This window comes from Cheilinus undulatus, linkage group 17, assembly GCF_018320785.1.
Source record: "Cheilinus undulatus linkage group 17, ASM1832078v1, whole genome shotgun sequence".
In the NCBI taxonomy this organism is placed as follows: Eukaryota; Metazoa; Chordata; class Actinopteri; order Labriformes; family Labridae; genus Cheilinus; species Cheilinus undulatus.
This window is the reverse complement of record NC_054881.1, coordinates 14,082,373-14,107,926: the sequence shown is the minus strand read 5'-3', so window position 1 is coordinate 14,107,926 and position 25,554 is coordinate 14,082,373. Positions and strand designations below refer to the sequence as shown.

The 25,554-nt window shown below is 38.7% G+C and overlaps 1 protein-coding gene across 4 annotated transcripts; it reads left to right on the top strand.

Moving 5' to 3' along the window:
• Positions 1-23: 23 nt before the first annotated feature.
• traf2b (Tnf receptor-associated factor 2b) lies at positions 24-23,574 on the top strand. 4 transcript variants are annotated; one of them, XM_041811702.1, is made up of 11 exons: positions 24-146; positions 8,429-8,631; positions 12,399-12,477; positions 12,672-12,770; positions 16,086-16,247; positions 16,338-16,412; positions 19,092-19,166; positions 20,272-20,493; positions 22,027-22,330; positions 22,697-22,845; positions 22,932-23,574. In XM_041811702.1, the coding sequence occupies exons 2-11, from the start codon at positions 8,456-8,458 to the stop codon at positions 23,148-23,150; spliced, it is 1,560 nt and encodes a 519-aa protein (XP_041667636.1). In that variant the 5' UTR covers positions 24-146; positions 8,429-8,455; the 3' UTR covers positions 23,151-23,574. The 4 variants fall into 4 exon arrangements, with proteins under 4 accessions (XP_041667636.1, XP_041667639.1, XP_041667638.1 ...); XM_041811705.1 differs by lacking the exon at positions 24-146 and adding an exon at positions 507-530; XM_041811704.1 differs by lacking the exon at positions 24-146 and adding an exon at positions 535-585.
• Positions 23,575-25,554: the final 1,980 nt, after the last annotated feature.

The following is a 25,554-nucleotide window of genomic DNA, read 5'->3' as shown; positions in this document are numbered from 1 at the left end:
GACTCTGTTGCTGAGAGGAGACCGGACTGTCTCATTTAATAAAAAAAGCGCATTTCCGACAAAATAGTAAACACAGCTAAAGGTTGAGTTGCCCTTCCCCTGCCGTAGCGGACAAGTTTCCTTTTCTACGTTACGACTGCAGTAAGGTTAGAATTTATGTTTGTTTCCTTTAGGCACGGTAAATTTAGTGCATAACAAACGAATAACTCAGTTTGATAGAAATGGGTTTGCCTAGCACAGCTAAACGTAGCATTTTCGAGCTACGTAAAGTTGGGTTAGCTTACGTTTCAACACTAAACAACAAGAAAAGTGTGTTTATTTTTCCTGATTATGTGTAAAGTCTTGGTTTTAGGCTCAATAAATCTTTTTTTTTTTAAAGTAAGCATGCTGACTGTAATCGTTGTCCGCGCATGAGATGATAACCTAATGATGTCCATCGCTAAATGACTGGAGTGTAGTTCGGGCAGTATTTATACCTTTCGTACCACATTGCTGACGTGGGAGGGGAGGAACGACACTATATACGAATAGTGAGTACTGGGCAGTGTACATGTACTACATGAATCTGCAGTTTTACCAGCTTGGGTAAGTTAAATTTAAGTTTGGTTACAGCCCAGAGTCACAGAGAAGGACAAACTCCAGACCCTTTTGGTCTGAGTTAAAGATCACAGGTTCCGTGAGCAGGAAAATGGCGAGCACAGGAAGTATTTACTACTTTAGATAGCAGCTGCTAGCTTGAAAGAACAGGCTGTAGTAATTCTATTGGATCCAGACTGCCGACCTTTGGATGAATCTAGTTTGGTTGTAGTTTAATTGTTTGAGAGTGACTTCTTACCTCTTGGTGTTAGTGCTAATTCTGTCATAAGTAAGATTTTATCTACTAATGGCAGATGAGACTTGTCAAACATTTTAGATCAGTCTTTACAGTGTATTTGAGTCTGTAGTTAGGGCTGACTTTATGACTTATTTCTGACTTTTTCAACTCCATTTTCAACAACCACTCAGCTAACAATCAGCTGTGTTTACATATTGCTTTTAAAACTGTGGATTATGCTGACTTCAAAAGAAGACCAGCATTTGTTTCTTATGCCAGATCCCCACGTTTAATGATGTTTGTTCTGGATTATTAATTGCCTTTTTTTTAGGTTTCTGTGGACACAAAGTAAACTAAAGCACAGAGGCTTGGTTGTACTTGGCTCATTATTCAAAAGACAGCTTAAGGGACTGGTTTGGCTTGTTTTAGTTTTGAGTTTCTCTTCTCTGTTTGTTTAAAACATACATGTGAAATGATTGTACAATATCTAGGTTGAATTTGTGTTTCTTCGGTGGTAACCTCTTAGTCATTTATGGTATTTGCAGTATGCAGATGATGTGTATGAGAAAGCTCTGGAGAAATGCAAGGAAATTATGTTGTGCAAGTGATAAACGGTTTTGGGCTTCTTCCAAGAAACTGATGTTTTTTCCTCTTTAAACTGGGTTCATCTTGAGATATCATGAAGAGATATTGGGTGGATTGAGAAACCAGAATACTGAGTAATTCTTAGTCATGGTTCTAGAAAAATGAAATTTTGAAATGTTCAGCTGACTCATCTACTCCACATTAGAAAGCAAAAACTGTAACTGTATTACTTTTCTATTTTTATGTAATTAATACAAGTAATACATTTTTATTTTTCAAGTTATATAGTTAATGATGAAAAATATTTTCCCCTCCTTTTTTAATGGAAAAATGATTTTGATTCAAATAGATTGATTCAGATATTTTTACATATTGGACAAGTAGGAAAAATAACTTTCTTCAAGATTAATTTTTGGTCTTCTGACTTTATTTGATTAGACAGCTAAAGAGTGAGGAAATATGGGAGGAAGACATCTATCAGATAGTGACAGGAACAGGAACCAAATCTGCAACTGTGAGCAGTACATCCGGGACTGTAGCCTCTGTAGATGGTACCTGCTCTACCAACTGAGCTAAACCAGCACCCATGAAAATCCCTTTTAACACAGGTGCATTGTTTTAAGGTATTAATCCCATAAAAAGCTCTAAAAAGACAGAAAATGCCCTCAACATGTCACTAGTTGATTAATCACTGCCCTGTAGTGGTTAAAAGAACTGCACTGAAAACATTTTTGTCAAATTGAGTGAAATTGTCCATTATGGTATCAATTTTTAACCTTATTGTGAGATATAATTACTTTATTTAATGTAACATGATTGTCTTATGAGAAAGAATAGTATTAGCAGTAAAAGACTTTGCTGACATATGGCACTTGTGGCAGAGGGTTGTGGGTTCAATCCCTGGCTCCTGCAGTCACGTGTCATGTGTCCTTGGGTAAGAATATGCTCCCACTCCTTCGTCGGTGTCGTGTAAATGGGTTTGGATTTGTATGAATGGGATTAGCTAATACTGCTGGCCAGTTCTCCAAAGCAACCTCTGCCATCAGTGTGTGAATGTGGAGTGAATGGACTAAGAGGGAATGGGTAGTCAGACGACTAGAAATGGGCCTTACAAGCTTAAGTCCATTTACCATAAGTCCATTAAAAACCGTGAAAAAATCACCTGCTGGACAAACTTTGATCTGATTTCACGGTCAAAAAAGAGAGAAAGTGTTGGCACAGTGGGAGTCTTGCACCAAAAGATGTAATGAGCTTACATCTTTATCAGAAATCCATTCAATTTTTATTCCATCATTGGGACTGGCCTTTATTTTTCCAATCTGTGCATCTCTCTACTGTAGAGAGAAACCTTCTACTCTAAAGTCAGAGATGTTTAAAACTTTAGATGGACATTTGAATGAGACATGAGCACTGTGTAGTTAACATTTTAATGCTTTTTCATTCAAAAACTGCCAATGGAAGAGAACAGAAGGTTGTCTGGTGGCATGAAATGGGGAAAGTGCTGACGCTAGATGGTGCAAAAATGTCTTTTCAAAACTGTTAGATTTGATTTTAAAATGTGTGCAACAAACATTCAACTTAGAATAGTCTTGTAGGATAACATTTAAGTTGAGTTAAATAGAAATTATATAACATAAGTGCAGGAGATGTCTTTCACAAGTGTGACTGTGCTTTTTATTTTTTGTATCTTGAATGCTTTATTTTTCTACCAAAGGCTGCTCTTGCAGTGCCAGTCATATGCTCTTTTGTGGCAGCCCCATGATAAGCATGAGAGGCTTATTAAGTATCATGGGATTTTCATTTTGACTCGTTCTATGCAGACTGATAATCATGCAAGATATTACGAAATTCCTCCTTTTGTGGCTTTGAATTAGATATCTTTCTAACATATTTGTTCTAACAGAAATTTATACTCCAGTTGTGTAAACTTGAGTAGCATTCTTGTATTTCATGAAGAGCTCTAGTTCATTCAAGATAATGTAAACCAAAAAGAGGATTTTCATGGATGCACTGTCAGCAAAAATTTCTTTGAGGTCATAACCAGGAAAAAATGAGCAAACCTGCATTTGTCTGCATTATTCAAAACAACTGAAGTTTGCAGAACTGAGTTTTAATATTGCTGTGAAACTTTCACAGTAGATGTGTAGGGGATAAGTGGTGTGTTTTGTAACCAAACATGGGTTGAATAAATGTGAAGGTTAAACAGGCAGAGATAGACAGACTTAGTTTGACATTCATTTAATTAGAAAGTTAATTTGTTCTTTTGAGACTCGGCAGTTAACAGGTGGAGACAAAATAGGTTGAAGCTATTTGGCGTGCATCTATAAAGTTGAAACATGATAAACTGCATGTTTTTGCCCATCTGCCTATCACAGAAGAGAGTACAGATGTCAAAGATTGCACCAGTCACGCAAAGCTGCAGTGTGTTCATACCATTTCCAGAGTTTCCTCAGACCCTTGCTTAAATTCAGTTTTTCATGGATTGCACCTTTACTTTGCAAACAGCAGTAAAGCAGATTCTTGCAGCTGTGTTGTGACTTATTTATCAAAGGAGCAACTGCTCTGGGCGTGTATAGGAATAAGTCAATATATGTATGACGACATCTGCTGGTTTATGGGAGGAATACATCCTACTTCTTTTCCATTGGGGGCTTTTCAGTAATTAATCATGAAGTCTGCTGCTTTAGGGTGTGCATTTATAGTTGAGACACTTTTATAGGGCACAAGCTTGAGGCTGGTGTTTGAATTTAGACTGTAAATTATAGACACGGCTGTTTTTGTCTGATTTGTATTCAGGATGTTCCAAGCAACTTCTTCCCCTGTTGATTCAACAGGAATTTACATTCAGCCTAGTTGGAAAGTCTAAGGGGGTTTCACATTCAGGATCAGAGCCTGGATCTGAGTACATTTGTACTTGGGCACCATGCCTGAGTCCACTTCAAGAGGGGGTCTGGGGCACGATTCATGTAGATTTGGGCACAGTGCATGGGAGAAAGGGTGCAATCAGCCCAAATAGCATAGTTGCCACCAAGTAGATTTACAAAGGAAATTCTAAGGGGTTTCCAATCTATTCAGCACCCGCCATATATGTGCAATATCATCCTCCTAGCAGCAGAGTACAGGTAGAGATTGTCGTTAGTGTCTTGAAGACAACACATCTATTGTATCCTGCTAACCTTGCAAAGCGCATGCATTAGCAAGATGCCATGTCTGTCGTTGGACAAATCCATCTTGCTAAGCTGCATTCTGAAACAATTGTGCCCAGTCTGAAAACTGACTTAAGCTGTCATATTAGAAGAATGAGGCGTAGCTACAGGCAGGGTTTAGTTGTACTGGAAGCTGATAATAATGGCTTAAACAATGGCACTTTTTTATTCAAACAAGATCAAAGGGCAACACTGAAAGCTTCTCTTGGCAAAGAGGATGTTTTTGCACTTCTCCTGACCGGCCTCGTCATGAGTTTTATCCACAAACAAGCTCCACCGTTCATAAGCTATGGCAGCAACAGTCTGCTGAGCTTAGGTTACCTATAAGGTGAGAAAACACTCATTAAACTGCTAAGACTGAGCACAATTTATTTGATACAGCCAACACTCTCAAACCCAGACAGTTGACTTTTTTCAGAAACAGTCCATTACATTCTTTAGTAACTCTGTTTACAGCTATTTAAACTGCTGAAGTCTGTGGCAGTTTGCAACATGCACTACTCTGCAGGTAAACAAGCGTGGCTACGTTAGCAGCGCTAGCATTGCCACCCTTTAGCCCTCCTTGGAGGTTAATGTCCTCTTGCAAAGGCTGAGTGTTATATGCCAGTTTACCTGCACTACTCCTTAGAGATGCCATCATCTACCTGACTGGTGTAAATCCAGAGCTGTGAGAGGAAGCCCTCTAACTGGAGCTACAGCCACAACTTGTGGGAGCTTGAACACGACATTTAACCTGCTACATTCATAATAAAACTAATAAATTTTATCATCTAATGATTATGGTGTTGACTTTAAGGTGGACACCCACAAAACACCCTGAAACTGAACCAATATTTGCATAGATGGGTTGATAACGAGGCGTCTACAGCTGGTAGGAAAGTACAGCCGTTGCCCTAACTGTAACTTTGCCAAGAGAGATTGTATTTATCCATCATCATGCATATAAAAAAGTTAACCTTTGTGCCATAATGTAACTTTCATTTTGTTTTATAACTGAAGAGGTCAGAGTCACAGAATATTTTTTATGTCTTTGTCTTTGGTGGATTGATGTTGGGTCCCTGTAAATTATACAACAAAGAGTATTGTCTAGATATGCCCTTTTTGCCTTGAAATAACATAGGTTATGAATTGGTACTATTCTGATAAAGACTAACTTATTGATTTTTCATTATTGGGAACTCAATGTTGAAGGAATGCTTGGAGGAACCAGCTTTATATTTGCTTAAAATGCCCAGATTTTGTTGTATTTTTTTGGCCAAAATGTACATCTTTGTGATAGGAAAACTTTCCATGCCAACTGGAATTTTTATGGTCATGGACAAGGTTACTCCAACTATTTGGTAGCCACTTTTTTTTGATAATATGACCCAGGAACATGTTGAAGGATTGTTATGGTTTAGTTTTAGTTCTTACCGGTATCTACCAGAGGGAATGACCCCTTCTGTGACTGATTCTCACCTAGCTACCCTTCACTTACCTGTTAGTCCAGGTTTCCTAAGAAGAGTCCAGTGACATCCCACATTTAGCAGGGGGAGAGAGAGCGATGTTCTCTGGTTGTCTGAGTTGCTTTTCATACAACCAGGACTCGGTTATATAACCTTGCAAATCAGACCTGATCAATCAGCGTCATTTAAGGAGAACAAGGTGGTATCTACGAGTGGGGTTTAGTTGTACTGGAAGCCAACAGCAATAGCCGCTGCCAGTGTAGCAATAAGCTCGGATGTAGCTATAGTTTATCAGTAGTTTTATCAGAACTGGACCAGACTTCTTTATTGAAACAAGAGCAAAGAGCCATACTAAAACTTCTTTTAGTATAGATGTTTGTTTGGTTTTTTTTGCACTTCTCCCTATGAGCATCAGCATGAGTTTTGTGCACCAACAAGCTCCAAAGTTTTTAACTACAGCAGCACCTCCCCGTCAAGCTCAGGTTACAACATGAGCTGCCCATTAGTTCTTGTCGCTCTGATTGGCTTGTAATGAACATCTGCCCAATCAGTCTCTTGAGTGTTTTCCAGATGGGTGTGAAACCATGGCTATGTGGAACAGTCTATCGGGCGTGCAGGGCTACAATACTTCTTTGACTTCTGTAATTAATGCAATGGTTTTCTTACTGTTCCTCATGTAGACGCAACTGGCGATCACTGCCTTATTTCCCCCAAGTGTCATTCTTCATTTTTCCACTAGATGGCACCAAAGCAAGTTAAGATTTGAACTAAGTGTCTTAAATCTTATATTTCATGTAAGAACAGATACTTTTGGAAAAATATGTTAAGCACTCTGTTGTACTCATTTATTTTGTCCACAGCACAATGTACAAAATACCCCACACATAACGCTTCAGTGGGTCACCCAAGTATGCTTCCTGTGTGTTTTTAAACTAATATTTATATGTAATCGCCAATTGCATCGGATAGCTAGACATCTATGTCCCTAAATGCACCAATGGAGATGCCACATCTCATGTTAAAAACAGAGCATTGAATGTTATTGTTTCAATGTTTTTATCAGCTTCTTGCTGCCAATATCATCCTGTACTCCTGCACTCTTGGACAATGGTTACGATTCTGCGTCTTATCAATAATATACCTTCACACGTGCAGCTCACCTGCTATGACTGCAGTATGTCGAGTAAAACATGATAAAAAGGCAAGTGATGCTTTTGGAGCATCTTTAAGAAATGTTCTGCTTATGAATACTAACGAAAAAAGCAGTAATGCAAAAATATCAGAATGCCAGAAGGTTAGACAGTCATATTTACCGCCCAAGTGCAGAGTCATCCTGGAGAAAACGCTAAGGTTAACACCAGGTGGAGCCAAAAGCAACCTTCTGAAATAACAACACTTTACGCAATAGACATGCATTAATTAAAGTGCAATAAAATGCAGTTCAAACCATTGGACTGTCATGACTTTTAGAGAGATAAAACTGTTTCCTTGAGCAAAAATGCTGAAATATCAGAACTTTGTCCAATCTGTGTCAATCACACTCAGTGACTGCTGTAATCAGAAGTTCTACAGTGTGTTTTGGTGGTGATGGCTGTATTGTCGTAAGGTTTTCATCCATTTTTAACTTGTATAGTCAGTTTTCCTGATTCCACATTTCTTCTTGACATGAAGTTAGCAGCTGAAGGTCTGATTCACAGAAACCAAGCCTTGTAGGTCAAAACATTTCATTACGGATTACAAAAGAAGTTCTGCTTATCATATTTTTTATAACTGAGCTATGCCATGTTTAGATTGAAGTACAGCTCATCCGAAAAAGCTGTCATCACTCATCTTTTATCTATCAATCTTTTATCTTACTATCTGTTTTGCCGTTGACACAACATGCTGATAGGGTTTCGTGGAATTTCTTCTCAGAACAGTTTTGCAGAACAGAGTTTGTTTCTGGAGCGCTTAGTTCATCTTGGGTTTACCCTGCTTTTTTCAGTTACATACAGGCTCTGTTGAAGCCTTAGTAGTTTTGCATATTATTAAAATATATTCAAAGCTATGTGGTGAACCTGCATCATTTCCTTGTGACATGTAAAACGTGTTTGAGGTCATAGGTAACACGGTTAAGCCCCTCATATCTTCACAATGATTAATCATCCTTTCCACACAATGACAAGCGTCAAGGCTTAAAAAGTGCTCATTTAGCAGCTGTGGTAGCTTCTGAATTTTCCATGTGCTGATGCATCTGATAGGTAAAACCCTGCTGTGTCAGATGCAACTTTAAACACCCTGACCTAAGTGTGTACTGTTTTTTATTGCATAAGTGCAGTCTAGCTTTGACAAGGTTTACTTGGCTGCTAAGAGCTGCTTTGTGTGTTATTCATTTACAGGATTTAGCAGCAGATTGATGGAGAAGAATGGCTCGAATCTCGTTGGAATGTCCCAACTCTTTACCAGGGATCCCCCTCAGTGTGCTGTCAGTGCCCATGGAGAATAAATACAAATGTCAGCAGTGTCTCCAGGTCCTGAGGAAGCCTGTCCAGGCTCAGTGCGGCCACCGCTTCTGTGTACACTGCTTCAAGCAGCTCACCAGGTACACTGGAGGTCCTGAGACCACCCACAAACGTGTGAAATGCAAACCCTTACCCTGCCTGCACCTTAATGCTTACCCTCTTACTGGACATGCTTCAGTTCAGCACATCATGTGTACCTATCCCTGCTCGCCTCTGGGGATTTCTTGCACCCAAGATCAATTCCTCTTTGGTCATTCATCCTCACATGACTGGATCTTTAACTCCAGTTAGTGAATCACAAGGATTTTGACCCTGCTGACTCATTCTCAGGTGTCCATCTTTTCCTTATCTGTTGTCTTATTGCCAACTCACTGTTTGTTCTGTGATCATTCATTGGTGTGTGACTTCATGCTTAATCATACCATGTGGCTATCATTAAGCATGAGGTGGCGATACAGGCAATTATACCTTTATATACCATGGTCCAGGTGAAAAATCTTTTCTGTTTGGCTGTGAGACAATAGATTCTCTAAAGAAAGTTAAGACGAGCCTGTCAGTTCACATCTTAAAATTAATGTGCTGTGTACCTTAAGTACAAATCAACACAGATAAAGTCGAAGCTTGCATGTAAGGGTGTAAAGACCCTGATGGCAGTGACTTAGCTGAAGAAAAAGAAACTTTAAAGTGAAAAAAAGTTATTTGAAACAATCAGTATAGTCCTTTATTATCATAAAGCACCACAAGATAGCGCTTGTGATATACAAGTTCCAAGATGGATACCCGCTTGCTAATAAAGTTGATCATGGAGCAGTTGTGCCTTGTGATCACACTCGCTAACCTGACTAAGGCCCAATACTTGCAACACTGATTTGGAAAAAATTACATGGTTGGTTAGCTAGAGCTTGCCATCAGTTCATGTCAACTTCACACCAATGCTAAGCAATAGCCACTAATACATTACCAGTTCAAGGCGGATTATTTCCACCTGTTACGCCATCACCAAAACTGCACAGTGGGACACCAATAGTTGATAAGTGCAAATGCAAATGGTGATACTTTTCACAGTGCTTCTGCAGAATTCTGCCTAATAAAGCTCGTGTTTTTTGGTCTGGCTAGTATAGTGATAGCATTACTGGACCATGCATCATCACCTTCTCTAGTTGTACTAAAATCAAATCAAAATAACCTACTCACTGAGCGACAACATTTTGCAAGATGTCATCTGGAGCCAGAGTCTGCTCAGAAAGTAGTTCTACCCTTTCTACAAAACGAAAAGCACCTTTTACTTACCAAAAAGTCAATAAAATCCACAGAAGAACAGAACTGAGTGTTGGTTCCAAGCAGACACTCATTGTAAAGACAGTCTAGTGAATCCTGTTTGTTTTGTTTTGTTTTGTTTCTTCTGGCTGTTCCTCTTTTACACTGCTAATTCATTGAACTCAGCTGGAGCTGCATTTGTCCAGAGTACTGTCAAGTTACCTCCTTTATTTTTTCATCAAATAACTAAAGGAAAATACTCTGAAAAAAATGGAAAATCTGAAATAACAATGGGACCAAACTATAAAACAGAGAAACTTTGAGGCAGAACAGGGTTTGTGACCCAGCTGGTCAGTGGGGGGCGCTCTAATGGAAAGCACTCACTAGCCCAAACAGAAATGTCATCTTTGCTAAGTCACAGCCAAGACATGTTATATTAACTGGAGTATGAACTACATTTCTACTGCAGTTAAATCTTAAGGCATGATAATGGTTCAGCCAACAGTAGATGCCTTTTATTTTCAAACGGTGTAAAAACATATTTAATTGGCTAGTTTTTCTTCAGTACGTGACCATGGTATAAGAGGAATATTGCCCTTTGATGAGTTGTCAGTTATCATGTATTTATGAATGTTCTGGTTGCGATGCCATTCATAAATTCCTGATAATGGACAAGTCAACAGGCATTATACTAAGAACATGACTCTTTTGAATTACTTCTATTAAAGTAAGTCTACATAATATGCACTTTATTTACTGTGGTTTCATTTTGCTATATATCAACTAGTCCCATTAGCAAATGGACTTGGGAATTACTCTTTCTTCATGTAAATAATAAAGCCTGATTTATATTTCTGCATCAAATCTATGCTGTAGCATAAGCCATAGGTTTGCATAGCCCTGTACCTACCCAGAGGCCTACATATGTAGACTGACATCCACTGACCGACACAGAATGAAAACATTTCACTTAAAAGAATGGTGGCTAATGGGAGAGATGGCGATTGATCCCCTAGGGGTTTAAAAGCTTGATATACCAAAATCGTACAGTTTAACAACTATTGGGATCAGAAAATCCAATTGCCAGTGAGTTAAAAAAAGTTATGACTTTTCTGAATAAGGATGTCGTCATTAAATTACGAAATAAACAAACTTATAGTTTAGGTGAGTGTCTCGTCAGACTCTTCATCAGACTGGACAAATGAGCCCATCACGTGGCCAAAGATCTTATGAACTATTATAGACTTTACTGTATGTTTATTCCAACTGTGTTTGATGATTTGGGTCTGAGTTTTAAAATGTCATTAATGTGTTAGTAAATGTATGAAGAATCAGTGAGCCAGCGATCACTCTATGACAGCCGGAGCTGTAAAGTCTTAGGAACACAATGGCGCGTCTACATTTGACCATATTGCTGCTCACTAGACTCAGCCAAAGCCACAGAGCTCTTCCTTTACTCTCTTTTGTCATTTGAGGTTTAAAAAATGTTGTAAATGGTGGTGGTGGTGGGGGGTTCTGAAGCAAGAAACACAACACAATGGTGTTTTCTAATCTACTGTCATTCAGTCTCTTGGCTCGTTTTCATCCAAGTAGAAGCGTGGTCACTCCAGAGAGTAGAAAGTGATGTTGGGCTGCTCTTATCAATAGCCTAGCAGTTATGTCGATGCCACCCAGGCTTTTATCCTCAAAACAGGTGCCCTGGTTTCAAATCCAGCCCCTTTCCTGCACATAATTCCCCTCTTTCTCTCTCCCCAGTTTTCAACGCTATCCACTGTTGAGTCTGAAAAACAGCATGAAAGCCCTAAAATACATGCTGTAAATGATTTCCAGTCTCCCTCCAATTTCATTGCCAAGATTCAAAATTGTCGCAAGTCCATTTCCTCGTCTCTGAGCGGTTAAACAAGCACATAAAATCCCCCCATGATTCAGCAGCGGTACATTCAATTTCCTCTTATGTCTCGGCTGATGCTAAATATTTATCATTTCCAACCTCAACATAATACGCTTGGTTTCAGCTGCCATGGCTACCTGTACACAAGCAGAAAGAGAATATGTTTGAACCAGAACTCATGATTTAACTAGCATAGAAATCATTCTGACATCTGTTGGTTATAATGAGGAACTGCAGAGCTAAGCAGACTCCTACGCTCTAATATATTGTGCTCACAATGACGTAGGTCGCTATGTTGTAGAGTGATGCAAGAGTGTAAATCGAGCTTTAAAATTTAAGTTTTTCTGTAGAATTTCACTCTGAAGTTCAAACAAACCACATGTGAAACCACGGTTTCTTAGGGTGATTTCACTTGACATAAATAACACTCAGGAGAATTCATTGTGTTTATAACCAGTTCTTATGCCCACTTTGTGTGTCTTGTTACTGACCTATCAGTATCTTATAGTGCTATTTTATCGATTTTTTTGCTTAACCTTTAAATGCATTTGCCTCATGAATTGCAGCATCTGTTTAGTGCCAGTGATTCATCTAATTACCACGCGGTCTGTATTAGTCAACAGGACATGGTTGCTGACTGTAAGCATCAACCAGCTTTTATCTTTCACTCTAAAATCATGAAACTGCTTTGTTTATCAGTTCTGGGCCAAAACCATGTGAAGCATGTCGCCAGGAGGAAATTTATGAGGAGCCCATGTCCATTCTAAATAGCAATGAGGTAAGTTTAAAAGTATCCAGACAACAATGTAGCTTTGACACATTTCCTTGTAACCTGCATCCCACTCAGTCCCAGAAGAACAAGTATGACCTCAATGTGTCTCCTGGGAGTTTCCCTTCTCCCCAGACAGTGTTTCTTTTTGTCTGCTATAGCTGAATGAGTTCATTTATGTTGGTTCTTTGTTCGCCCACCAGGCGTTTCCAGACAATGCAGCAGGTAGAGAGATAGCAAGTCTGCCTGCAAGATGTTTGAACCAAGGCTGCAGTTGGACCGGCTCAATTAAAGAGTATGAGGTAGAGTATTAATTTCAGCTTCCTTTGAGACACTGTGGGGGTGTTTACTGCTTCAGTGTCTCCTTTCTGTTTCCTTTTTGCACGCCTCATTTGCCCAAGTTAAAAATGTCCCAAACCCAAGATAGTACTGTCAGCATATCTTTATCTTTCTAAGAACTAGTACCTACTCAGAGTATACCATCTCATGTTGTGCATTCTTTTGTGCATGCTCCTTTCCCTTCTATGGCGTCTGCTCGCACTGTGGTTAAGCTGTGTGCTCGTACTGTGCGCAGGACTGAGTGTGGCTACAAAGAATCAGGAAGTGAAACTAACTGCAGACTGGAAAGTCCCCACGTTTACCAGCATTACAAAAACAACTCTGTGTGGGGAAGCACCAGTCCATGAAAAACCATTTGACACCAGATTAGTTTGACAGCTTCAGGGCTAGATCTTAACTCTAGAACTCAGCAACCGTGCCTAGTTTGAAGCAGCTGTATTAAGTCGCTTTTTTTTTCTGTTTTACTTTTTGCCCAAGGTTCAAATGGTACAGTATTTGCTAGCAAAAGTAGGCTTTAAGGTAGTTTCTTTTTCTAGTCTTATCTATGTACACATCACCTGCCATGCGTAACACTCACAAAAGAGCAGACAGACATGAAATAACAAGGAGAGCTGTTGGTGTTAGATTAAATTTTAGAAGAGGAAACAAGAAAAGTGTTAAAATCTTTTTTAAAACTGTTAAAAAGTAACATTTTAGCAATCAATAGAATAAATGTCAGTGTTAATGCATTAATTGGGTTCAATTAAGGTCCATTAGCATTAGAGCATTGTAAGGGTCAACTGTTATTGATATTTCAGCGCCAATACTGATTATTAGAAGTTCATGAGACCAATTACTGATATTTGGAACCAGCATACATGTATTATGATGCTCTAAAGTATACTTACTTTGGAAAAAGTAAAATTTATGAAAAAAAAAAATGTAGGCATAGCTCTATCAGCATGAGAAATGGCACAGAGCAACATAGTAGAAGCAGGAAATCAGAAAATAAAATGCTGATACTAATAATTTGCCAACTGCCAGATATAAAAATTATAAAAATTGTGTCATAATTGTTTTAATCTGCTGTTACCGATATCATGTTGATAATACTGTGCATCCATTACCTGAAGGTTATTATTTTTTTGAAAAAAAAAAGCATGTCTTTATCCAAACAATGAGTCTAAAACCCTTAGTTTAAGACGGTACAAAATTCTAAAAATTAAACAAAAACAGTATGAAATACAATAAAGTGGAATTTCAAAAATCTCAATTAACCACAAAACTTCTCAGATTCATCACTATTTGTCTTTTGATCCTTTGAAAGCCCTAAAATGGATTTAATCTGGAAAAAAATGAACAAAAACAAATACTGGCAGTCAAACTTTTAAAAATAAATGTTGAAAACTGAGGCTGTAAAATTACTAAGAATTTAAAGCCACCTCAAGAATATGGTTCTTAAGTTTCTTTTTTAAAACATCCAAATAGAAAGTACCCTATCAAATTTTCAACAAAAGCCTTGTAAGAGGGTTTATCCTTTGTTGACCAATACATGAAAATGAAACTACTTTGAGGTTAAGGTTTATTTGGTTGGAGGGGAAATTCTAGCTTTACACTGGCTGTTTAAGCATAAAGCAGAAACTGGTTCATCCATTTATGACCGTCAAAGCGACCGTGGTTCTATATGATCACATAAAAGAATCGTAAAAGCTGTCTGTACTTTTGTGTTTGAATGGGTGTGTTTTTGAACATGTTTTTGAACATCTGAGCGCGGGGCTAGAACCTTTTCACTTAAAATGTCCTGAGCAGGTTCGGTGAGTTCTATCCATGGTTGAACTACATGCCACCACATGTATGTCAGCTCATCAAAATGTTACAAGGGTGTTCAGACAGAATACATAGAAATGAAACACACAAGCTATTTGGAAATTGTGGTTCTTAAATTCTGGTGAACTAAAATGTGCTGTCAGAGACGGTGGTGTCTGTAATTAATCGCTTTGCTGTTTGTTGCACCCACATATTCGTGTTGAAGGTCACCTCTGTTGCAGTCTTTGTTTTTAAATGATCCGTGTTGTTGTTATGTAGACATTACCACACAGCTAGTTAATAAAGAACTGGAAAAACAGACTAAACGAGGTGTCTGAGTGTTGTGTTAATGGCACATGTGTCACTCGAAGGCAGATGAAGATGATTTGTGTAAAGATTTGATTATACAGCTTTACATTTGCGGTGCAGTGTGCTAGAAAATAGAGCAGACAAACAACAAAACAGGCCAGCCTACCTTTAGTTCCTGCTTTGGTGGCTTCAGTCTCGCGTGCTGCTGATAAACCATAATCAGTTTAGGAGAGTGACCAACTTCCTGAACCACACCCCTCATCAGACTCTGCCTATTTTATTTCCCGGTATTTTTTAAAACATGACAACCCCCCAGCTGTAATAATACACAGAGGACCTTTTTCTCACATAATTAATTACAAAATATTTCTGTCCTGATCAGACTCTTTGACATTTTTCATGGTTCTCTCTTTAAAGCTCCTGTGTTGGGGTTTTTATGTAGTTATGAAACAGACCAATAACACTGAGGCGTGTTTATGGCCTTTAAAAAGCAAACAAGACTATTTGGCCTATGTATGGACTTTATCTACGTAGTTATTTTTAATGTCTGAAGCGATTGTGGGGGGGGGGGGTTGTTTAACAACTTAGATATGCACAGGACAAAATATATAAGCAGTAAAAGGCACAAATTTTTCCACAGGGTGCTCCAAAATCAACACAGAATGCAAGTTTGTCACAGGAGCTTTAATATGTTCTTAAATATATTATGTTCCTGCAGTCTTATTATTCAAGGGTTAAATTTTTAATCCTCATAATGGATTACAGGAAAACAAAAACATTTTTAAGACATCTTTAGTTATATAGTTTCTCGGCCCCTTTGACAATAAAATAATTGCACCTTTTTTTCAAACTACTTTTATGGACCAGACATAATCTTTTATGGGTTGTGTAAAAAAAAGCAGCTGGTTTTTCTACATTTCAACTGTCAGAACAACATGAACCACAACTGAATTTACGTTAAGGTGTGTCTGTAAGTTTTATTTTTAATGATCCAAAAAGGGTGTGTGCCAGCTTCATTTCACTCTGACAAAAGGTTTGAGGCTCTTATGTGACAGTTTTAATGATTGACTGTGTAGATAACATGGTTAAAGCAAAATAACTCTCTAAACACAGTACATACCTGGCTCAATAAGGAGGCAGGAAGTGATAATATTTCAATAACAATAAATCTCCTTTATGTTTAGAGTCAGCATGAAGGTCACTGTGAATTCGAGCGGGTTCTGTGCGAGGCCTGCCAAACCTTCATCCTACGTTCGGAGAGGGACAGGCACAATGAGAGGGAGTGTGAGGCCCGAATGCTCAACTGTAAATACTGTAAAATGACCTTCAACTTTAAAGACATCAAGGTGAGAGGCCTAACTTGTGGAAAGCATTACCATGTTGTGTTAAATGGATACAGAGGGATATTCTCATGACTTTTCATGCCATATTTTCAGGCTCATGACGAGATATGTGTGAAGTTTCCTTTACAATGCAAAGACTGTGGCAAGAAGAAGATCCCACGAGAAAAGGTTTGAACTTCTCCCTTAATTACTCCTCGATGATTGTGTAGTTTTAGATGATTCAACTTTTCAGTGCTTGGAAATTTTTGGTTTGAGAAAAATGATCTTTTGTTGTACTGCATTTAAGCAGAGACCAAGAATACACTAAGAGCCTGTGTCCATTAGCAGCCGTTTTTTCACTTGCAGCACTCAAGACCTCAGTTTCAGAGCACCATCACTGACATTTACAGCTGCCAGCTTATGAAAACTGATTAATGGCACCTTTTTTTGCTTAAGGATATTGCTCCATATTCTTAATAGCTGGTATTCAATAAAATTTCACAACTCAGAAACAGTGAAACAGAAACATTTCATGACATAAGCAGCAGCCTTAGACCTGAAACTTGTACCTAAGGTTTATATTAGCATCTTGACCACCATTGTTGTTGACAGAATAGTAGCTTAAGTCCAACCCCTTCATGATTTTGATTGACTGGTGTGGGAAAAGTGGCATTGAAGTGTGTGTAAATGCTCACATAGTTAAGCTATTTTCTACTGAGATAGCTGTGAGTGCAGCAACAAAAAACAGCTAACACCCAGGACATTTCTGCGCTAAAGAGGTAGCCTTAAAAGCTCCAAATTTGATGGTTTTTGTTTTAAAAATTCCCAGGTAAGCCACTTCCCACTGTTTATCTTTTATAAAATTTTTTGCAATGTCTTTGGTAAAACTGATGAAGGTCTAGTGTCAAAAGCACTACAAACTGTCAAACCGTCTAAGATCTAAAACTGACAAATAAGTGACTTTTTCTAAAGTTGGACAGTGTGCAGGCATTACCTGAAATTTTTGATGGACACATTCCCCTCCTACACACCTGTCTCATAAAATAGATGTGTGATGTGTTTTTTATGGTTTTATATTTGAATAGAAGCTGCCAGCACAAAGAAGCTCTTAATGGACACAGGTCAATGCTACATGTGGCATTTGTAGCATATGCTTCATTATGAAGCCTAACTAAATGTAGAAATGTGTATGATTGGAAGACGAAACAGCTAAACATCGCCACTAGTCTTGTAGACACCAGAATTACCAGTCGTACTGTTACTTTACTTACTATTAATCTTACTGTTAGACCCACGATGCTGGTTGAATGTTGTGTCTAACTGGCAAATTCCACATACTGCGTCTTCACAGCGTTGGTGCGAGCAGCGGTTTTACCTCGACCGACCCCTGAGCCCACTGGATCCGTTTTTGGAGCGCAGTAGAGCATAGCTCTGTTCTGAGCAGCTGGAGAAGAGAGATCACAAGATCGCAGTAGCAGAACAAGTTCACGTCGGAATCACAAGATCGCACGAAAACGAGTCCAACATGAGAGTAGCATGTAAACAACAGATTACTTTTCCTTTCTGAGGGGGATTTGCTTTTCATTTTAATAGTTGTCTTTTTTTTCTTCTTGGGAGATTGCATAATGTTATCAAGAGATTTATATTTTCTACAAAAGAGATTTGGTTTGGTCCAAAAACCAACTTCTCCTGTCCATTTTATTGTGTTCCCTCTGTTATCCTCTGATGACTTTAACTCGTACCACTGGATGGGACGTATTGCTTCTGTTTGGTTCGATCTGCTCGGCGTAGATTGATGCATTTTGGCCGCAGCCACCCATGAAAGTACACTAAATGCGTATCTTAAGTGAAGCATAACAGAGTGGCACTTTGGGCACACGTCAGAGACGGAGGAAAGTGTGTGCCGTGGAATTGCAAAGATTGACTAGAAAAAAAGCAGTATGCTCTGAAAGGCATTTTGCACAAGGAGCGCTCCCCAGATGGATTATGTGAAACCACTAGCTCCGATGCTCTGCTGCCTCTTGTAAACCTGTAGTGTGGACAAAAGGCATTATTCTGTAGGCTTTTCTGACATTTAACTCCTTGGCTCAACTTGCATTCAACATAGGCATAATGATATTTAACTTAGAAGGATTACTGTGTTAGCGCTGTAAATGTTAACCTGATTAGAAACCCAATTTGATATTTGTAACGTGCCACACGTTTCAGCAACATTTGAAATAGTTGTAAGTTTTGTACTGAAGAATATGCTGAACTGTTACAGATAGTTGCAGGCAATTTGAACTGTTTTCATGCTCTTTTTTGATGTATTTCTGATTGTTCTCTGCATTTAAACCAGTTGAATAATTTGGATTTATATTTCGATTAAACTAAAAGGAAATTTTATAGGCACATTCCTCCCAAAATGGCCCTGCTCAGGGGCACAGGTGGCCGAGTGATTTAAGGCGTGCCCTATGTGCGTGGACAGCCCGTGTTCGAATCCAGCCTGAGGCCCTTTACCGCACGCCTCTCCCCCGCTCTCGTCCCTGTTTCCGGTTCTATCCACTATCCTCCTCTATCAAATAAAGGCACAAAAATGCCCAAAATAAACTTAAAAAAATGGTCCTGCTCAGAGCTGAAAAATATGTTGACAATAATATAATTACTGTATAAGCAAAGGGTCACAGAAGTGATTGAATCAGTCCATTTTAGTTTGAAGGGCGTAATATCTTCTCTGTTATGGTTTTACAATGTGGGGCTTCAGAACTTCACAGCACCAAGTTTCTGTCTTACTATGAATCCTGTACACTTTCACTTTACCGTTTGAGTTCATGACCTTTTGGGAGCCGATCCAAACCTCTTAACTTATTCTGTTTCTTTTTCTTTCAGTTCAGTGATCACATCAAGTCCTGTGCTAAGTCAAAGAGTGCCTGTCCATTCAGTGAAGTGGGCTGTAAATCTGTGGTATGTACACCCATCTGCTTAAATATTATGCTTTTTTTAGTTGTTGTTAATATTATATTATTGTCTAAGGGAGATGAGAAAATTTTCAGTGTCACAGTCCAGGGCACTAAAAAGCAACATACTCTACATCTTCATGTGAACCTTTATGTCATAGAAGAGGATGAGAAGTTTATTTCTGCTCTTAAATATGCAAATATGACCTTCAAAGCCAGGAGACAAATAAATAAGGGTAGCGTAGTTTAGCATGAAGAATGCTGTGATGCTGTGATCGCTGTGTTTGCATGAACAACACAAGCTTATCCTGCCAAACCTTTTCTCATGAGGTATTTTTCACTCAAGTGAAGGGGATGTGGCTCTTCCAATGTCACAAGGTTTTGTCCACAAATCAGGGTATTACGCATTGTTTGAATTCAAATCTAAAGGGCTTGTTTTTGTTGCTAGGCGTGTGTGAAACTGCACCCGTGCGGTACTTGTTGTAACACTGTTGATGGATTTTAGCTGTTGAAGACATTAGATTAGAGAATAGATATTGGGTGTGTACATGAGTGTATTTCTCCAGAATTTCAAGAGAGGAGATTGATTACTTGTCATTATCATTCAGGGCTGAACTTGGAAAGGTGTCAGATAGGCAGACACAGCCTTTGAGTTAACATTTACCACAGCAGAAGTTCTGAGTTAGTGATATTTTGGCTTTGAAACTAAATAATAATGAAATTAATCACAGAAATAACACCTGCACATGTTCAGGACTGAATCAGCAAAGATTTTGGAGGTACTGCTTTGTCCACAGGGGGTGCCAAAATCAGCACAAACCAGCAGTTACTCACTGGAGCTTAAAGCTTTCTGTTTGCGAGAGAAAATGTTTTGTGTATTTATCAAAACCAACATTCATGCCCACTATTTTAGAACAGTAATACTAAAAGTAAATCGATTTAATGTTCTACTAGTCATGCAGTATATCACATTACTTAAAGAATTACAGCTTCTTTTTCACTCTGAAATCTATGAAATATTCACCATAAGTTAAACTCAAGTACTGTTCTTAAAGTTTTCAGTTTCTGCCATCATCAGATTATTGACCACAAATTCCTGTTCTGTTTTTCAGATTGAGAACGGAAAGCTCAGCGACCACGAGCACAGCAGCACCATGGAGCACTTGCGTCTGCTGCTGCCGATGGTGCTGTCCCTGGTTCGATCACGTCCTGATCCCAGTCCAGGGGAGTGGCAGGAGGATTCTGGTCTGGGCCTGTACAGGTCTCCTGAGGAGGGAGTCACTATGGGTGCCGGAGCTGCAGCCTCTGCGCAGTCTGTGGACTTAGACAAAAAGGTTGGTTTTAATTTGTTGAGTGCTTTTGTATCTATCTTTTGTAACTGTTAGGGCCTGTGTCCACTGCCGCTGTTTTTCCTTCTGGTAGTATTCATTTTCAATATAAAACCATCATAGTCCAGTGTTTTTAACAATCAGCATCCTGAGAGCAAAAATGCCCCCAAAACCCTCATATAGCCATAACATGAGACTCAGTTTATCATAACCAGGAAATTCCAATGCAAATGCTTTCCTCTGAGGTAAACTATCATTTCTCTGAAAGTGTTTGTGTAATCACAAAGCACAAATAACGCCACTGTAATTTACTTGTTTTTATCAGCCATCTGCAAAGTCACTTAAATGCACTTTCCTCATATTTATCTCTGTAATAGTACCGTGTAGCCCAGCAATTTAGTTTCAAGTAGGAACACAAGTCACAAGGTGACTTGTGTTCAAACTCCTGGGTGTGTTTTGTTACTTCTGAGACTTAACAACATGTAATCAAGTATTTAACAATAATCAGAATTTGATTAGATATTTTAAGGGAAGTGTTAAGTGCACAGATCTATTTAAAACGCACCTGATGGAAAGTATCGAGAGAAGCGAAAGTCAGCTTTCATATCCTAGAAAAGATAAAAACTGGTGAGAAGGGCTCTGAAACAGAGGTCATCGGTGCTTCCTGCAGAGAAAATGGCAGATGTTGACACAGGCATTTACAGTTGAAACTGGGTTGCTAAGTTACAGGGGAACAATGTCACTAGGGGGCGCTATGTTCATCCTTGAAGTCAGTTTAAGCAGCACTCTGCTATGGATGCATGCCTGTAACCAAGCTCCTGTTTGCCTCTCTGGTCAGAAGTAGCATCAGGCATCTCGTGACCACTGATATGCTCCTGTACTGTATGATACAATAGTGGCTGTGCAACCAGGCTTTGTAGGGTTATTATATAGTTTATATATTGCCACAGTGCTTGTCAAAAACACCATTAACGAAGAGACAAGAACTCAAACCATTACATAACACCCATACTGCTCTGTTCGCACATGCATAAAAACTCCTGATGCATGTGTGAATGCATACTGCTGATTTTTTACCCTGTTTTGACATGGGCTTCCTGCTTGTCCCCTGGTCAAATTTCCAATGACGTCAGGATGAGTGCATGTGGGAATGCTGCAGGAAATATTCAGGAAATTCACAGCAAACATGTGGGAGGGGGTAATGGAGCGTATATCCTGTGACAGTTGTGATCTTTGTGCATGTAAAAAAAATCAGTTTTATTGTGTTTTCTGTCACCAGTCTGTCCTCCTCTGCACTTTTGTCGATACTGCAAATAAGTCTAATCACATATAAATTTGATGAGAACAAATACTGTCATCAATGTGCTAGACTCTTCTCTATCTAAAGTGCATTTGTGAATAAAACACTTATGAAGATTTCAGGGGCAGGCTGCCTGAAATCTTGTGGAACTTTTCAGGAGTGCATGTGTGTAAATGCTTCATGTACTTCCAGGTTTTAAATGAGGGTCTGAATCAGTCTGTTTCTGTGTTTTTTTACAGGTAAAGGCTTTAGAAAACATCGTCTGTGTACTGAACCGAGAAGTGGAGCGCAGTTCAGTGACGATAGGGGCTTTTACGCATCAACATCGTTTAGATCAAGAAAAAATAGAAAACCTCTCTAACAAAGTGAATCAGCTGGAGCGAATGGTCCAGATGAGAGACTTACAGCTGTCTGAGAGAGAACAGATGGTGAGAGAGCTCCAGTACTGCACCTACGACGGTATATTTGTCTGGAAAATCTCTGATTTCTCACGACGCAGGCAGGACGCTGTGGCGGGAAGAGCACCTGCGATGTTCTCTCCAGGTAAAATTTAATGTATAATCACTACCTATCATGCATTTCAGATTACCTGTGTGTACATGGTTCTTGTCATGTGCTGAATAGACAGAAAAAGGGTGTAACTTTTAAGACAAAGATGATGGTCTGATAAACAAAAGAAGAGCACATGATAAGGAAGGGGAAAAAAAATCAACTGATGCAGCTGTCATGATTGTCCTTGCCAGACTCATGTGTTTTGTATGATCTTTACTCTTGGCGTGTAGTCGAGGGGAATTTCTCCTCACTACGCCCTTGTTGTTCTTCAGGGAGTGTTTTTCTGTCTTCTGTTTTCACATGACTCTTATTTTTAGCCTCTGCTTACATTCTGGATTTTACTTTTCTTTCTCACAGCGTTTTACTCGAGCAAATACGGGTACAAAATGTGTCTGAGGTTATATCTGAATGGCGATGGGACAGGTCGAGGAACTCACCTGTCGCTGTTCTTTGTCGTCATGAGGGGACAGTGTGACGCTCTGCTCAAATGGCCATTCAGCCAGAAGGTAGGACCACTATTGAAAAGTCTTTCCTCTTATTTAAAGACTGATTAAAAACATAAAACCAACAGTTCCCCCCCTTCTCTTCTAAGGTGACCCTGATGCTCTTGGATCAGAACAACAGGGAGCACATTATCGACGCTTTCCGCCCTGATGTGACCTCCACCTCCTTCCAGAGGCCGATCAGTGAGATGAACATCGCCAGCGGCTGCCCGCTCTTCTGCCCGCTGGCTAAACTGGCAGGCAAGAGCCCGTACCTCAGAGATGATACAATCTTCATCAAAGCCATTGTAGACCTCACGGGGTTGTAAAGTGAGCTGTGGAAGCTACACCAAAACATGTTTCAGAAAAAATTTAGGGAAATAACTATAAATAAGCATATATACTAAATGAATAATAGCAGATTTATTATAACATTATATATTATATAGAACATTTTGTGGCTAAGATACCATATCTGTACTATACTAAAAATGTCCTGGGAGTGTCACATTAGGATTGGTTTCTAAGGTGTGCAAAATAAACATGGTGGTGGATCTGAACTAGTTATGGGAATTTATATTTAGTTGATAAATTAATCAAATGTCTAATTAGCTTTATATAACTTAAAGGTATAAAATGTGACAAAAGGACAAAGTAGATAAATTGTCAAGGAGGGATCAAGAACATCTGATGAAAAGAAAACATCCCTTGATCCCTACAATAAAGGTTAAAAAAAAAAAAAAAAAAAAAAAACAGCCAGGAGTAACGTCAGGTCAAAAATCAACAGAGTGTCATGCTGTGTCCACCTCTGTTTCTTACTCGCTTGTTTGAATTGAGTCTCTCCAATAAAAACTGATCTCCATAAGGTGAAGTTATGAGACAGTAAACCAGTGTTTCATTTTCATGGATGGGATTTCACATTTCGAGGTAGAAAGATGTTAAAAGTGCAGACGCCTTCCGGCCTACACTGCTCCACGCTCTCGTATTGTTAAGCGTGAAGCTTGTGTCCACTCGCAGCGTGAAGCCGAAAGGTGTCGGCACTTTTAGCACAAATTTTCTGCTTCAATTTGTAAAACTTGATCCTGAAATGACAATGGTGGTTTACAGACTAGTACATAATATCGAGTGCAGTTTATATGGAGGAGACTCTTCAATTATTTAGTGTGCCTGCACCATTGAAACAACACCAGAAGCTTCAGTTTAACATGATTTTGCTCTTCAGTTTTTGTTTTTAGAGGAGGATGCCTCTCTAATTCTCTCTTATCTCTTGCTTGTGGATATGGATTATATTACGATTAAAACAAGAAAAAAGTTGTCAAATATGAGTGGCTGTTTGTATTCCATCCATTCAGATGATCAGCCTAAAGTTGATTTGGCTCTTATATCTTTGATATACAACCAACAAAGTCTTCCGTATTCTGGAAGGTTCTCCTACATGCACTGTCCATGAGTGGTTGGGTCTGTCTCCTTTTATTCCGAATGTAGCAAGGCTTCACATGAAAAAAACATGTATGAAACATGTTTGAGCCTCTAGTGACATATAAGCCCTCTGTGTGAACACAGAGCTGAGAACAACAAACCCAGAGAGAGTTATTAAACAGAGTTAATTTTGTCTAAATGCAATATTTTATACCTTTAAACATTATAGTTTTTGTGTACATGTTTAATATTTATCTGACTTTAGGAAGCATCTTTATCAGATATTCTAATATATGGCGTAGAACAAAATGCTTAAAGTTATAATAGCATTAGTTATGATAAACAGTTACAGAGGTAAATATCACTCTTATAGGTAAGTAAGTAAACAATCTTCCTATGTGACACTCCCTACATTGAGAGAAAATCTATTGAAATATATTTGTATCAAATACCTACTTATGTTATATCTACATATATAATAATAATAATAATAATAATAATAATAATACTATAAGCCAGTGGTTCTCAACTGGTGGGTTGGGACCCATAAGTGGATCGCAACACTCTTTCCAGTGGGTCGTGAATTTTTGGCTAAGAAAATGTTGTAAAAAGTGTTGTATGGAAGGCTTAAGTGGATAAGCAGTAAAATAATACATTTATTTTTTCAATTTCCCTATGATGATGATGAATATTTGTCTCTAGACTTCTTCTTTTTAAGTTAGTTTTCCTGAAATGATGAGGGAATTCCTGGAAGTTACCAAATTTCCAGAGTCTCTCTAGAAAAAGGAGTAAAATTAGAAGCGTGCGTCCACGTCCCCTATGCAATGATGTGATTTTTAAACGTGCTTGTTTTGTCATTGTTCAGTCATGTTTTGTTCCATTTAGGGTCCAAACTGAAACATTTTTAATGAAAAGTGGTTAGAAATCTTTTTAAAATTTGGGCCTCAGTTTCTCTAAAGGAGGTGGTGGTGGGTCCTGATGTCTGACCAGTCGAGAGCCACTGCTCTAAACTAAGTTGCTTTTTATTGTCTTTAATCAGTAGCAGTCTGTGTGCTGAATCCTACACTGCAACAAAAATGCTCATATTTTCTCTTACATCAAAACTTAATGAAGTGGTTTCACAAACTAATTTAAAAGCATGTGGATGAGAATAGAAGTCTTGAAATGATGTAAACCATGAATACTGTGAATCTGAATCTGGCATCATATCATCCTATATCTGGGTTGTATTGTTTTAAAATCTTCAAATAAATGCAAATAGCTCATTTTAAGTGCAGAGATTAAAAAGGTGCTTTGCGGTGAAAGATTTAAACA